The sequence below is a fragment of the Lepus europaeus genome, chromosome 5 (genome assembly GCF_033115175.1).
Source record: "Lepus europaeus isolate LE1 chromosome 5, mLepTim1.pri, whole genome shotgun sequence".
NCBI lineage: Eukaryota > Metazoa > Chordata > Mammalia > Lagomorpha > Leporidae > Lepus > Lepus europaeus.
The window spans coordinates 18,198,875-18,214,432 of NC_084831.1; the positions used below are offsets into that span (position 1 = coordinate 18,198,875).

The 15,558-nt window shown below is 49.9% G+C and overlaps 1 protein-coding gene across 1 annotated transcript in view; it reads left to right on the forward strand.

Annotated features, from left to right (window-relative positions):
• Positions 1-2,118: 2,118 nt before the first annotated feature.
• CLIC4 (chloride intracellular channel 4) overlaps positions 2,119-15,558 on the forward strand; it is a 77,667-nt gene continuing 64,227 nt past the window's right edge. The window contains exon 1 of the mRNA XM_062190651.1: positions 2,119-2,265. Coding sequence (XP_062046635.1) covers positions 2,194-2,265 — 72 coding nt within the window. The 5' untranslated portion in view covers positions 2,119-2,193. The remainder of the gene's footprint in view (positions 2,266-15,558) is intronic.

A 15,558-nucleotide genomic window follows, 5' to 3' on the forward strand; every position in this document is an offset into this window, starting at 1 on the left:
GGCTCTGGGGAGGAGAATGCTACTTGCTTCTGCCAACTCAGATTTGTGCTTAGGCAGTGGAGGTGGAAAAACCCTGGTCCGCTCCCCTTGCGGGGCCTGGGTAACCTCCACACCGGGCGCTGGGGGGCCAGCGAGATGCCTGCAACCCACACGCGCAGCACGGAGAATGTTGGCTGACTCACACCAAATTTGATAAACCGTGCGACACACTCAGAAGACAGGAGCCCCCGCAGCAGCCCTGGGTCACTAGGGCCAGGCTGGGGCTTTTGAGGTTCCCTGAGATCATGTGAGATGGGGCCTGCTTTGCCCCCCGGTTTTGGTTCCTTTGCAGGTAGGGTGGAGGGGGGCTGGGCGGAGAGGATTCTGGAAGGGAACTTTGGTTCAGTTCCTGAGTCTGCGAATAAGATACCCTTGGGCCCAGTCCAGAGTCCACCTGGTCACTTGGGTGTTTTTGGTTTCTGTCCGGCTCTAAGGGGCAGTCAGCACGGTGCTTCTCAGCAAGCTGGCGGTGCAGGGAGCTGAATTCGGAGCCACCCCAGCCTGCAGGGGTGGACGGGGACCTTATCAGGCCAGGCACAGATAACAGCCCTCACTTGACTGGCACAGGACACAGGACCGGGCTGGGGGCTGGGGAGGTAAGGCAGGGCAGCCTGGGGCTCCACCCCCTTCTAGGTAATGACACTCGGCTTAGGGGTTTTGAAGGACCTGTCAGTGTCAAGATCGGGGACTTCAACAGGCTGACTCCACGGCGCGTCACCCGAAGCACTGGGGTCCATGGTCCCTGTCACAGAGTCGCTGTGAGCTGGCAGGGGAAGAAGTTGCAGCTCCCGCTGTATTTCATGCATGGGTTCAAACATTGTCATGCAGGCTGGCACTAGGGATGCAAAGACAAACCCCTGGCGGTCGTGAGTCACCCCGGCCTGGGAAATGGGGAATGGCACAAGGAAGTTTCCAGAGGCGGCGATGTCCACCCAGGGCGGTCCCCAGCGGCAACCCCGGACGGGTGCCTACCGCCAGCCTGGCTCTAGGTGTCCCAGCGGCCGCCCTCGGGGCTCAAAACCCCGCGCAGTCCTCCCTCCCCGCTTTGAGGGCCGCGTGCTGCGGATCCGTCCTGGGGCTTGTTGAGCTGTGCAGTCCACTCTGACCCACTCGGGGTCAGGTCCTGCTGGGCCGAGCGCGGCCCAGCTGATTCTGCTGCGCGCTCAGGTTTGCCAGGTGAATGCGGGAAAGAAATCGGCCCAGGCAGGGGGAACAGCGCGGACCAGAGCGCGGTAGCTTCAGGAGCTGGGGGGTGGGGCGGGGGTCCTGTTGTACCGGAGAGCGCCCCCCGCCCCCGCGGAGGTTGGGTCAGGGCCGGGGACACAGCGGGGGCCTTATAAATATGCTGGCTCCCAAGAGAGCGACCGTACGGTCAACTGGAAGAAGGCAGTCGGAAGAAGAAAAAGCCATCTCCAAGGCGATGAAAACTTTCCGAAAAGTTTTACAGGAAAAAGCTCCTCCTAACACGGGGAGCTCGAGGAGGCGGCCGCTGCGGGGAAGGGAGATGAGTCCCCGGGCTCCGGCGGGGGAGAGGGCGGAGGCGCCAGCTCGCCTCCCCAGGCGGGCCGAGGCATGAGGTCACCGGGCTCCGGCCCAGCAGCAGCTGCGGAGGACGCGCCGGCGCTGCGGCGGGAGGCGGTGTCAGCCTCCGCCCCGGGGGAGCCTCCCTCCGCCTCCTGGGGAGGCGTGGCCCGGGTGCGCCCACCGCAGCCCCGGCTCCGCCCCGCCCTGCCCACCTAGGCCACGCCCCCGATCCCAGGGCACGCCCCGTGTCTCCTCCGAGGCGGCCGACTGGTCCCTCCGCCGGCGCCAGAGCGGCCCCTCTGCCTTTCCCGGCCTAGGCCACGCCCCTCGGGCTCCGGCCGCTCCCTTCCCCCCCCCGGGAGAGTCCCGAGACGCCGGCCCCGAGCTCCGCCCCCACGCGAGGCCCCGCCCCCAGCGCCCCGCCCCGCGGCTTCAAGCGACTCGGGCTGCCGCCGCCTCAGAGTCGCTCGTGGGGCGTGGGGCGGTGCTGAGGCGCGGAGGCCGCGGCCAGCTCGACGCCGGGAGTGTGTCCAGGGAGCGCAGCGCGGCGGGAGCCCGCAGCCAGAGCAGCCCCGGAGCCGCAGCCGCAGCAGCCGCGCCGCCGTCCGCGGAACCGCAGCCGAGCCGGCCATGGCGTTGTCGATGCCGCTGAACGGGCTGAAGGAGGAGGACAAAGAGCCCCTCATCGAGCTCTTCGTCAAGGTGAGCGCCCGCCCCGCCGCCGGAGGCCCCGGTGGCCCGGGCGGCCCGAGGCGCCCCCGCGCGGCGCCCGCGCCCGGGGCTGAGGGCGGCACTGCGGCGCCCGCGCCCCCGGCCCATTGTCTCGGGGCCACCCGCGCCTTCCCGCCTCCGAGGGCCCGGGAGCCGGGCGGCGGTCGCCGTCTGTGGCCGGGGCGGGCAGCTGCGGACGCGGGATCAGCGTCCCGGGAGTCGGGGGGCGTCCGCGGGGCCGGGACGAGCCGCTCCGCTCGGCGCCCGGGCAGGGCGCGCGGGAGCCCCGTCCCCTGCCCCGCGTCCCCCGCCCCCCGCCCCCTGCCCCGTCGGCCGCGGCCGGGGAGCCCCCGGCGAGGAACGCGAACTTCTTGGACCGCTTTTGGGAAGAACGTCGGCTCCCCGCTGGCGTGAAACTGAAACTCCTAATTTTCGATGCAATCTTTAAAAAAAAAAAAAAGAAAAGAAAAGAAAAGAAAGGACCGAGAGGGCAGGCGCTGGCGGGTCCCCGGAGGAGCCCGGACGCCCTGCTGGGGCTTCCTGTCCCATCTGGTTTTCTCGTCTGTCCCGCGCCCGGCGCTCGTCTGATGCAACATCTGGCTGCGCCCCTCGGGCCTCTGCCCGGGGAAGGTCGCGCGTGCCCTTGTGTTTTGAAGGAAGAACGGACGAGGGCGACCGAGCGGATTAAGCCCCCTTGGCCCCTGGAACCGCCGCACCGCCCTCCGGGACTCCCCGTTCCCTTCCCGTTTCTCCTTAGTATTTTTCGCAGTAGCAAAGGAGACAGCGGAGGGCAAAAGTGGGAAACATCTGGGTGCAGCTGCTTTGCTGAAAACTTCGTTGAAGTCTGAGCGAGCCTTGGAGCCACTTCGAACAGCGGGCTCATTGAGCGCCTGGTAGTCAGCGGACTGGAATCAGGAATTCTTCCGTTCTTTTTTTTCCCCCTGAGCTTTTAGGGAAAGGAAAACATTGAAGGGTGTGTTTGGGAGGTGGAGGGGAGAAACGGTCTGCGATGATGAAAATGGGGTTTGTTTTAGGATTTTCTTGCAGCAGGCGGCTTGTGAAACTTGTGGGTCCAGGGAAGTGAAACAGTTAATAGAACCGGGGAGGATCTGGGTCTCGGCAATGCCGGGCTTGGAAGTGCAGAGAATGTGGGAGACTTAGGAGAGGGAGGGGTGGGGCAGGGGTGAGCACCTTTCACCCAGCTAGGAAGGGGAGGGATTGCCCTCAGCTCCGTGTATTCTCCGGTGGTCTCTGTGGTCTCACCCCTGAACCTGGAGAAGCATTGTTACATTTGGAATGCGGTGTGGTGTCTCAAAGCTTCTAATCAGTAGCACCCTGGAGACTGCAGCCAGCACAGGGAGACAGGGAAGGTGCAGGAGACGAAGGTGCTGGCGTGGACAGACGCAGACCAGGCTAGTGTGGCCCTGTGTGAGGATGCCACAGAAACTTGTGAAGTGTTCCGTTAAAAAAGCAAAAAGGGAATTAGGAAGAGATGCTTAAAGCCCTGCTCACCGGGGAACTTGAGCCTTTAGTTAGAAGGCGAGGTGTGCCATGTGCCGAGGAGTGCCGTGCGCCTTCCCCAAACTTGAGTCACCTGCATACGCCTCCCGGGTTTTCCCCGTTTGGAACCACCTGAGCTCATCCTGCGAACCCCCGTGCTCGGTGGCAGGGAACCAGGGTTCAAGTTCCAGTTCTGCACTTGCTGGTGGATTGCCCTGGCAATTCGCTTTTTGTTTTCTCTCTTCAAGCCTTGTTTTCCTCGTTGGTGGAGTGTTTGCTGCTGCCTGGTGATTCAACACAAGCAGCACCGGATTAGTTGTTTGAAAGGGGGTAAAAAGGAAAGGTTAACAGTGATAGCGGTAGTCTTGATTTCTTCTCAAAACCTATGTATGGGAAATGCAAATGGGGGGAAATACCCTTGTAAATATAGTTATCTGGACAGCAGTGTGGGGGCAGAGGCTGTGTTTGTCCAGAGTGGTGTGTTAAACAGTGTTAATCTGCCAAGAGGGAGTTTGTGGGAGAAAACTACTGTTTGCACTTGAACATAGCAGGTCTAGAACTGAGGAGTTCGGTAGTGGTGCGGGGGGATGCAGAGGCAGCTCAGGGTCCTGAGCCTCCCTGGCCAGGGCTGAGCCTTCAAGTTGGAGAGAAGTGGCCAGGCCCTTCTCAAGGGGCGTGACTGGTTCACGGCTAGGCTCCTTTCCCATGGGGGTTGCTTCTGGAGTTGTCTGCCCTTGAACTCCGTAACTCCCCATCCCTTATATTTCAGTGGTTCTCTGTTTTTGTCCTTTTGACTTTTTTTTAAAATCCCAACACCTAAAACTCATTTTTAAGTTGGTAATTTTGTGTGGCTCACAGATGATGTTATAAATATCCAAATGGCCCTTAGCAGGAGAAAGGTTTCCTGTTCCTGACCTAGAGGAGAAAAGACCCTCCGGAGAGTAGAAGAGCCTTGAAGTGGGCAGGCATCCTCAACAGACAAAGCCTCTCTCACACTCTGAAGGGCCTGGTAGGTGTATGAGGGTACTTCATAAAGTTTGTTTAAAAATAGAGATAAAAAATGAGTGTATTTTGGTATAGAAATTGTGAAATTAATGCACAGTTTTTTCATGATGTGCATTTTCACCAATTTTTTGAAGACTATTCATATGTATGGATTTCAATTTTTTTTTTGCGCCAAAATAAACTTAGCTTTTAATTCCATTTTCCATAAATTAAAAAAAAGTTTGTTTTTGATTTTATTTTGTTTGTTTTTAAAGATTTATTTTATTTGAAAGGTAGAGTTAGAGAGAGAAGGACACAGAAAGATCTTTGCTCTGCTGGTTCACTCTCCAGATGGCTGGAACGGCCGGAGCTGGGCAGGTCTGAAGGCAGGGACCTGGGTCTGCATCTGGGTCTCCCACGTGGGTACTAGACTTGGGCCGTCTTCCTCTGCTTTCCCAGGAGCATTAGCAGGGCGCTAGAAGGGAAGTGGAGCAGCCGGGACTCTGAACCACGCCCACGCGGGATGCTGGCACTGCAGGTGGTGCTTTACCTGCCACACCACAGCACCGGCCCCTCTGATCTTGAAAGGCAGAGAGAATGATCTTCTACCTGCTGGTTCACTAGCCAGATGCTTGTAACAGACAGGGCTGGGTCAGGCTGAAGCGGGGAGCCCGGAACTCCATGAGGGTGGTGGGGGCTCAAGCACTTGAGCCATCAGCTGCTGCCTCCCAGATGCATTAGCAGGAAGCTGGATTGGAAGTGACAGAGCTGGGACTCCAGTGCACTGTTCAGTAGAGGATGTAGGCTCTGCACCATGTTCCTCTGTGAACTTCTTGAAGTCCCCTTGTATATATTTCCAGTTGGGATCCACCAGCCATTAAGGTAAAGTTCAGCGCTTTAGCTAGGGTTTACAGTCCCTTATCCTCTGGCCACTGCCTAGGCTTCTGATTCAGTTTGCCTGTTTGGCTGTAGTGTCCCGAGACCCAGCACCGAAACCTCTCTGTGCTGCATTTACGCAGCTGGGATGTTAATAGACCAACCTATGGTAGCAAATTAAAATGTGTGGTGTGCAACAAACAGAACAGTGCCTAATACACAGTCAGCAAACAAATGCCATGTGTCATTTTGGATGTAAATACTTGCAGGCGGATCTCCCCTTCTAGACAGACAGGAAGGTCTTTGAGGGTCCATCTGTGTGCTTCAGAGTGCCTTCGACTTGAGGATGCCAGATGTCTGAAGTGTGGTTGTTACCAGTGTTATGTGCCTGCCATGCTTGGGCACTGGAATCCTCTACTCGGATTCTGGTGGCGCAGGTCTCACACCATGGCCCTTTGTCTCATGTCTGCAGCGTCCAGTCTCTAAAGCCCCAGGCGATTTTTATCCGCCCTCCTCTTTTTCTCCATTATTTAGCTGTAGTCTTTTCTTGTATTTGCCATGTTTTCTACCAATGTTTCTTCTTGGCTGTGTGCAGAATTTGGGGAACCAAGATTTCTTTTTGTGTTAAAAAACGTTAACTCTTGCATTAGACAATGAGAGAAGTTGAGAATAGACCACGTTTTTGGATTTTTCATTTGCTTGTGTAAGCCCAGCTTTTGTTGACCTCCACTGGTAGCTTTGCTGTGAAGTGAGGGTGTTTCTGACCCCTGTGTGGAAAGGAATCCATCCTTCCTTCCTTCCTTTCTTTCTTAATTAAAGATTTATTTATTTATTTGAAAGAGTTACCAGAGAGAGGAGAGACACACACACAGAGAGAGAGAGAGAGAGAGGAGAGAGTAGAGGAGAGAGAGGAGAGGAGAGAGAGAGGAGAGAGAGAGAGGTCTTCCATCTGCTGGTTCACTCCCCAGTTGGCCACAACGGCTGGAGCTGCACCGATTTGAAGCCAGGAGCTTCTTCCAGGTCTCCCACGTGGGTGCAGGGGCCCAAGAACCTACTTTCCCTGGCCGTAGCAGAGAGCTGGATGGGAAGTGGAGTAGCTGGGACTCGAACTGGCACCTATGTGGGATTCCAGCACTGCAGGTGGCGGCTTTACCCACTACGCCACAGTGCCAGCCCCAGAAGGAATCTTTTCTCAAAATGTGGTTTTATGGTCTGAAATTGAAACTTGTTGGTACTGTTAGGAACTGGGACTGTCACTGTGAGCAGTCGTCACTAAGCTCCCGGGATTGGAGTAGCGGTTATAAAAAGGTAGCGCGGGGTGGAGTGACATAACACATAAGAATGCTGCTGCTTTTGAGATGCTTGGCAGGGGTTTCTGATGTGCATGGCCGTGGCGCCAGACTGCTTGGCGTGAATCCGGCTTCTCAGAATAAGTCAGGCAGGATTCCTCAGCTCTCAGTGCTTCCGTGCCTGACGTCTAACACCAGGTTAATGCGCAGTAATAACTGCATAGGGTTTGCTGAGGGGATTCGTTGATTATCTGTGTGTATTAATTAGAGTGCTTCAAGGTGCTGTAATGAGTAGTCCTCCCCAAGTGATGGTGCAAACAAGGTGGAAATTTCTGGGGCCGGTGCTGTGGCGTAGTAAGCTAAACCCTCGCCTATGGCACTGGCATCCCTTATTGGCACTAGTTCACGTCCCAGCTGCTCTACTTCTGATCCAGCTCTCTGCTATGGCCTGGGAAAGCAGTGGAAGATGGCCCAAGTGCTTGGGCCCCTGCACCCACGTGGGAGACCCAGAAGAAGCTCCTGGCTTCGGATCGGCCCAGATCCAGCTGTTGCAGCCATTTGAGGAGTGACCCAGAGGATGGAAGCCCTCTCTCTCTGTCTCTCCCTCTCTCTGTAACTCTCTCTCTCAAATAAGTAAATAAAATCTTAAAAGAAAAAGATGGAAGTTTCCTCCTTTCTTATCTAGCGGTGCAGGAAAGTGTTCTAGACGTTGCTTTCCTTCTCAGAGTCATTTAGGGACCCCCGCCGTGTTGTCCTTCTTGAGTTATCAAAGTGGGTGGCTGTCAGTGGGAAGTGGAGGACAGGGAAGAATCACACCTTAAATGCCCCAGCCCAGAGACTCTACCTGTCACCACTTCTCTGTTCTGCGGGGAACGTCTGGCCCGTGGCCATATAAGGCCCACAAAATCGTTTGGTTTGGCCCTGTTAAAGTGACCATAGGTGGGACTTGAAATTTAATAAATCTATAGCAGGCTAATTTAAAAAAGGGATTTATTTATTTATTTGAAAGGCAGAGTTAGGGAGGGAGAGACAGAGATCTTCCACTGGTTCTCTCCCCAAGTGGCTGCCACCTGCCAGGACAGGGCCAGGCCAAAACCAGGAGCTGGAACTCCATCTGGGCCTCTCGTGTTGGTGGCAGCAGTCCAAGTACTTGAGCCATCACCTGTTGTGGGGCACACATTAGCGAGAAGCTGCGATTGGAAGCAGAGTGGGAACTCAAGTCCAAGCACTCCCGTGTGGGATACAGGCGTCCCAAGTGGCATCTTAACTGCTGAGCCTGCTCTGGAGGATGGTGGTTCTTAACCCCGGGGTTAAGAATCCTTAGAAAAAAAGACTTAAGTGGATTTTTTTATGTAGTATCAAAGATCCACAAAATTTCCTGAATCCTGTTAACAAAGACTACATTTAAGAGTAATACTAGGCTGGTGCCGCGGCTCACTAGGCTAATCCTCCCCCTGCGATGCCGGCACCCCGGGTTCTAGTCCCGGTTGGGGTGCCGGTTCTGTCCCTGTTGCTCCTCTTCCAGTCTAGCTCTCTGCTGTGGCCCGGGAAGGCAGTGGAGGATGGCCCAAGTGCTTGGGCCCTGCACCTTCATGAGAGACCAGGAGGAAGCACCTGGCTCCTGGCTTCAGATCGGCGCAGCATGCCGGCTTAGCGGCCATTTGGGGGGGGGGGGACCTCTCTGTCTCTCTCACTAACTCTGCCTGTCAAAAAAAAAAAAAAAAAAAAGGTAATACTAGTGGGGCAGGCACTGTGGCATAGCAGGCTAGGCTGCCGAAGCCCCCATCCCATTTTTGGAGTGCTGGTTAGAGTTCTGGCTACTTGATTTTTTAATTTTTTTTTAAGATTTATTTATTTGAAAGAATTACACAGAGAGAGAAGGAGAGGCAGAAAGAAAAGAGAGAGAGAGAGAGAGAGAGAGGTGTCTTCCATCCGCTGGTTCACTCCCCATTTGGCCAGAGCCATGCTGATCCAAAGCCAGGAGCTTCTTCCTGCAACACTGACATCCCATATGGGTGCTGGTTTGAGTCCTGGCTGCTCCGCTTCTGAGCCAGCTGTCTGCTAATGTACCTGCGAAAGCAGCAGAGGATGGCCCAAGATGGGAGACCCAGATGGGTTGTGGCCATTTGGTGAATGAGCCAGCAGGTGGAAGCTATCCCTTTCTATCTCTCCCAGTCTCTTTGTAACTCTGCCTTTCAAATAAATGAAATAAATATTTAAAAAATAAAATAAAAAAAAATACTAGGAGCAAGCATTTAGCCTAGTAAGGTGCCCATGTCTCACATCAGAATACCTGGGTTTGATTCCCAAATCTGGCTCTTAACTCCAGCTTCCTACCAAAGGAGACCTCGATTTTGTTCCCAGCTCCAGCCCCAGCCATTGTGGGCATTCAGGAAGCTGGTCTGTCTGCCCTTTTTTTTTTTTTTTTTTTAAAGATTTATTTGAAAGGAAGAGTGAGAATGAGACAGACAGTATCTTCCATCTGCTGGTTTTGTATGGGAAACCTAGTTGAAGTTCTATATTCCTGGCTTCAGCCTGGCCTAGCCCTCGCTGCGTTTGGAGAGTGAACCAGTGGATGGAAGATAGTCTCTCCTACTCTTTCAAGTAAGTAAAACAAATCTTGTAAAGAGAATAATTTATATAAGCAAGGTATAAAAAAGGAATTGGATTAGTTGATCACTGAGGTCACTTCCAGTTCTGATTAATTGTGAATTAAAAGATTTTGCTGGCGTGAACTGAATGCCTATTACTGAGTCAGATATTATGGAAGAAATAGGAAATTATTAAACATTTCCTATCTTAAGGTTTATAAATTTTGGAAGGAAAAAACAATACAACGTGGAACATGTTGAAAGAGTCAAGAGTGGTTCACTTTCAGTTGTGCTAGGAGCTATGGGGAACGATGAACTTGACCTTGAAAAATAGGTGAATAAATGGATTGGGAATATCCAAGAATGAGAATGTTAGTTTTAACATCATTTCTAAATTCCTCATAAAGAATTTTTTGTAAAGATTGATACCTCAAGTCTGGTGCTAGAGGGACAAGTTGTTTAAAAGTTGAGGGCGACTTTTAAAACCCGAGGTTTTTGTGTCCTAGCCTTCTTCATTCTCCCCGCTTTCTGTTTGTTGAGTTGCTGTCTGTGCCAGCGTCCCAGTGGCAGTGGGAGGGTGTGCGTGGATGGCACAGGTGGGCAGACTCTCAGTCGCGTGTCAGTCTGAAGTGAGAGTTCTCTGTTTTGTTTGAAGGACGGGCATCAAACCTTTGCTCACCCCTTGTCAAACAGAACAAATGAAATAGCATTTCTGTGGGAAATAATGGCGGAGAACTTTGTATTCATAATGGAACAAAACCTGATTCAGGTCAAGACAGTATTACCTTGGATTTAATTGGTTTGCCATTCATTTGAGGTTTCCAGGAGGGATAATTCAGGAGACAGAAATGAAAGTAAATGTGAGTTTAGTGGGAACTCTGTTCTTGCTAATTTTGATTAAGCTCTTCCTGTAGACATAACAATGCTTCTTTTAGCAAAGACCACAGTGGTGATGTGGTTAAATATAAAATTCCGAAAGGGGTGCAGAATGAAGAAGGGCTGAAGGTTTGTGAGTCTTGGGACTGAACGCAGGAGAGGCCCGACTCAGTATGACTGTGCTGTAGGAGGGAGGCACTTGGGAGACCTGGCTGTCACTGAGAGTGGGGGTTTGTTGGGAAGGCTGCTTACCGAGGTGCCGAGAACTCAGTGAGAGGATGGTGAGCAAGACTTTCTCACTTCCTCCGTGTTCTGGTGTTTCCTACATAGGGAGTCAGTGAGTCCATAAAGGGAATGTGTTAGGCAGGATGGGAAAGGTGATTCAGGCACGTGTGCCGGTTTTGATCAAGTGGCCGAGTAAGCCAGGACGAGTTTGTTGGTTTTAGAGACTTACAGGGACTGGAAGGGCAGTTTCGGAAGGAAAATCACACTTGGGTCATGATTACAGACCATCCAAGCGTGACTGACCAGAAATCTAAATTTGGAACATCAGTTTGTAAATTTCCTTAGAACTTTTAATCCTGTTGTCTTTTTTGGGAGTTGGCTTTTGTCCCTCAGTGGTCAGTACCAAGTTTTGGTAGAAGGAATATCAAATAGCCTTATTTGGCTACTTTTTTTTTTTTTAAATTTAGAATATGAAACTAGGGGACTGTATTAGTTTAATTATAAATTTATGAAAGTGAGAATTTTATGTAGATAAATAAGACTTGAAAATTGTGCCTAAGACAGAGTAGGAGTATCTTGAAATTTTAAAGCTAGTATTCTGAACAAATGGCAGTATTAAATTCAGGGCTGGGTAGTGACCTCAGAGTTCCTGGTACGTATATTGTGTACTTTTAAGCTTCCTTCCGTAGATATATTTTGCTTTCTTGAAGCTGAAATACATTGTAACTCTAAGCTAGGAGCATAACAGATTTTTCTCCCTTTTTTTTTTTTTTGTTATAAAATTATTACTTCCAACTTGACATGTGAAATAATTCTTTCTTGTAAAAAAGGATTCAGTTCTCATTATCACAGTTGTGAAAATGTCATGATCTGTTATGACTTAGTATTGCCTTTCACCTCTGTGCAGCATAGCTGTTTACATGTATGTGTGGGAGGAGGAAAGAGATTCTGAACAAACACCGGAGAATACAAAACCGATTAGAAGAAAGCTGGGGTAAAAACTTGGGAGGATCTGTAGGTTGTCTGCATGGTTTTCTCTGCTAACAGTTACTCTCTGTTGAGGAGGAGACCAGGTAGTAGATTAGTAGAGTGTACAGTTATTAAAAGGAAAGGTGAACCATGTTAGGTTATGCTGCTACTCAGGAAAACTCGAAGAGTGGTGGTTATGAGACAAGACTGCACAGACTAATCAGGGAAAAGCAAGGAGGTTAGACTTTAGAAATTTATTTAGAAATTGTATTTTGGGCTCTAAAGTGAAGTGAGAGGCCGGTGCTGTGGCATAGCAGGCTAAGCCTCTGCCTGCTGCGCTGGTTCTAGTCCCAGCTGCTCCACTTCCCATCCGGCTCTCTGCTATGGCCTGGGAAAGCAGTTGAAATGGCTAAAGTGCTTGGGCCCCTTCACCCGTGTGGGAGACCTGGAAGAAGCTCCTGGCCTTGGCTCAGCTCAGCTCCAGATGTTGTGGCCATCTGGGGAGTGAACCAATGGATGGAAGACCTTTCTCTCTGTCTCTCCCTCTCTCTGTAACTCTGCCTCTCAAATAAATAAATAAAATCTTTTTAAAAAACCCTCAAAAAACTTTTCCAAGACTTTAAAATTTATTTAAAAAAGTAAAGTGAAATTTTTTCAAAGATGGAAAAATTTTTCACAAGATGTATGAAGAGTTCATAGTTTTATATTATCTGATGTTCTGAGTTACAGCATATTTTAGTTAACACAGGAATTAAAATTTTGGTTTAAATTAGCTTGAGGCTTGTCAGTTCTTCATTAAATCATGTAAAGCTGTGCTAGTTATCAATTAAACACACGTTATTTACATTTTGTAATAATTGGCAGTGGGACCATCAGTTGCAAGTAGATCTTTTTTTTTCTCAAATGACTTAGCATAAGTGGTATTTAACCTTGGTCTGTTTTAGTTTAAATATTGCTCCTAAGTTTGAAAAAAATGTTATTTCCTTCCTGCTCCCTAGTATGTTCACTTACATGTTTCATGCTCTTTTAGAAATGTGTTTTCCAGTTATAAAAGCTGTGTTACTCTAGATAACTTAGACAACACAGTAAAAATTATCAATAACCCCCTTTATAGAAATGATTATTGCTGTTGAATATCTTGCTGTTTTTCATAAATGTTCATGATATTGATGAGAACTTCTGTATTTTAGTGTTTTTCATGGCAGCAGACTACTTGGACGAGTGAATACTGAAGCCCAACTTGATAACAGTCCAGGCTATTTTTCAGTATTACTTTCTCCCTTCAGTGTCCGTGTCGTAGGAAAGGTGTGTCCGTTTTACAGTTGGAGGGTGTAAGATAACAGCCTTGCCCAGGAGGAGCCAAGCACAGTGTGGGGACCATAATAGAAGCATATGTCAGTGGAACACTTTCCACGCACTAAGTGCTGGCGGGAGAGAGGACTAACAGGCCCCTTGTCTTTACGGCGCTCACAGTGCTGGTTCAGCCTCCCAGGCGGTTAGGGAGCGAGTAAGTGAGCCGTGGTCGATGATGGAAGGCAGGTTCCTAGCACCATCTTTTCCCTGGATAATATGGTGACTTCTGTCTCATGAAGAGCAGTTGTGCTGTTGAATCTATTATTTGGTTTATTATCTGTTGTTTAAAGAGGATTTTATGTTTTCCTTTACTAATTAGTTGTTAACCTTCTATAATTGTCATCTATCTAAAGTAAAATTGAGACTTTTTGCCTCAAATCTTAAATGGATTCTACTGTCTGTAGGTTTATTGAATTAAATTCCTTGATCTGAATTCAGTATCCAACTTGTATTTCCACTCTTACCCCTATTGCAGCCACAAATATGCCTCATATTCTCTAGTTAGATTGAATATAACTACTTCTCTACCTTCATAGATTTTTTTTTTTAACGATTTATTTATTTGAGAGTCAGAGTTACACAGAGAGAGAGAGAGAGAGAGAGAGAGAGAGAGAGAGATCTTCCATCCACTGGTTCACTCTCTAATTGACCACAATGGGTGGAGCTGCACTGATCTGAAGCCAAGAGCCAGGAGCTTCTTCCAGGTCTCCCACATGGGTGAAGGGACCCAAGGACTTGGGCCATCCTCCATTGCTCTCCCAGGCCATAGCAGAGAGCTGGATCAGAACTGGAGCAACTGGGTCTCGAACCTGTGTCCATATGGGATGCTGGCACTGCAGGCGGTGGCCTTACCTGCTATGCCACAGCGCCGGGCCCCATAGAAGATTTTTACTATTGTTTTCCTTCACTTCCTTCAAAGAAATCACTTTGATTTCTGCAGTCTGCAAGAATAACATCTGTTCTTCCATTCATTCATTTAACAAATACTGAGTTTTTTAAGATTTATTTATGTATTTGAAAGGCAGAGATAGAGAAAGAGAGAGAGAGAATCTTCCATCTGCTGGTTCACTCCTCAAATAGCTGTAACGGTTGGGATTGGACCAGGCTGAAGCCAGGAGCCAAGAGCTTCTACTAGGTCTCTCATGGCCCAAGCACTTGGGTCATCTTCTGTTGCTTTCCCAGGTACACTAGCATAGAGCTAGATTGGAAGTGGATTAACCGGGACTCGAGCCAGCACTGTAGGTGGAGGCTTTACCTACTACGCCACAGTGCGAGCCCCATGTATTCTTCTAAGTGCTTGGATATAATAGTGAATGAAGTCACCATCATGATGGTGGTCACATTCAGTTGGAGGCGGCAAATGATAAATGATTATCTACTAGGTAATTAAATGCTATCAAGGAAAATGAAATAGCATAAGGAGTGTATAGAATGAGGATATTGTTTTTCGTTTGACAGAACATTCAGTGGAGAATAGCAAGTAGGGAGGTGAGAACAGAAGCAGGCAGATTAATTAAAAGATTTTGGGGGGCCGGTGCTATGGCGTTACAGATAAAGAAAGCTGCCACCTGCAGTGCTGGCATCCCATATGGACGCTGGTTCAAGTCCTGGCTGCTCCACTTCCAATCCAGCTCTTTGCTAATGTGCCTGGGAAAGCAGCAGAAGAAAGGCCAAGTGCTTGGGCCCCTGCACCCACATGGGAGACCCGGAAGAAGCTCCTGGCTCCTAGCTTTGGATTAGCCCAGCTCCAGCCATTACAGCCATTTGGGTAATGAACCAGAAGATAGAAGACCTGTCTCTCTGCCTCTGCCTCTCTGTAACTTTGCCTTTCAATTAAATAAATAAATCTTAAAAAAAAAAAAAAAAAATTTCTCAGTGAGGTAATGGTGGCATAGACCAAGGTGGGAAATTGCTTGGTTCTGGATATATTTCTCAGGATGGATTGGGTGTGAAATGTGAGAGAAAGGTAAGTTAAAGATGATTCTGCCGGCACTGTGGCTCACTTGGTTAATCCTCTGCCTGGGCACTGACATCCCATATGGGCGCCGGTTCTAGTCCCAGTTGCTCCTCTTCCAGTCCAGCTCTCTGCTGTGGCCCTGGAGGGCAGAGGAGGATGGCCCAGGTGCTTGGGCCCCTGCACCCACTTGGGAGACCGGGAAGAAGCACCTGGCTTCTGGCTTCGGATCGGCGCAATGCTGGCTGTGGCGACCATTTGGGGAGTAAACCAATGGAAGGAAGACCTTTCTCTCTGTCTCTCTCTCACTATCTATAATAACTCTACCTGTCAAAAAAAAAAAAAAAAAAAGATGATTCTGAAATTTTCGTTCTGAATGGTAGAATAATTGAGTTGCCATTAGCTGAGGTGAGAAAGGCTGTGGGAAGGGCTAGTTCTAATGGGGAGGTGATTCAGAGTTTAGTTTTTGACATGTTACACTTGGGTGTTAACACCTCATAGAACCTGTTGTCTAGTGGGAGAGACTTAGGTGAAGTAAAGAAAGAACAATATGTTAATCTGCTGCACCACAGTGCCCACACTAGGCCCACTTTTTTTTACCGTAATGATCAGATTGAAGTTCCACCCTCTTAGTACCATTAACCTGTGACTTTGGAGTTTTGAGTCC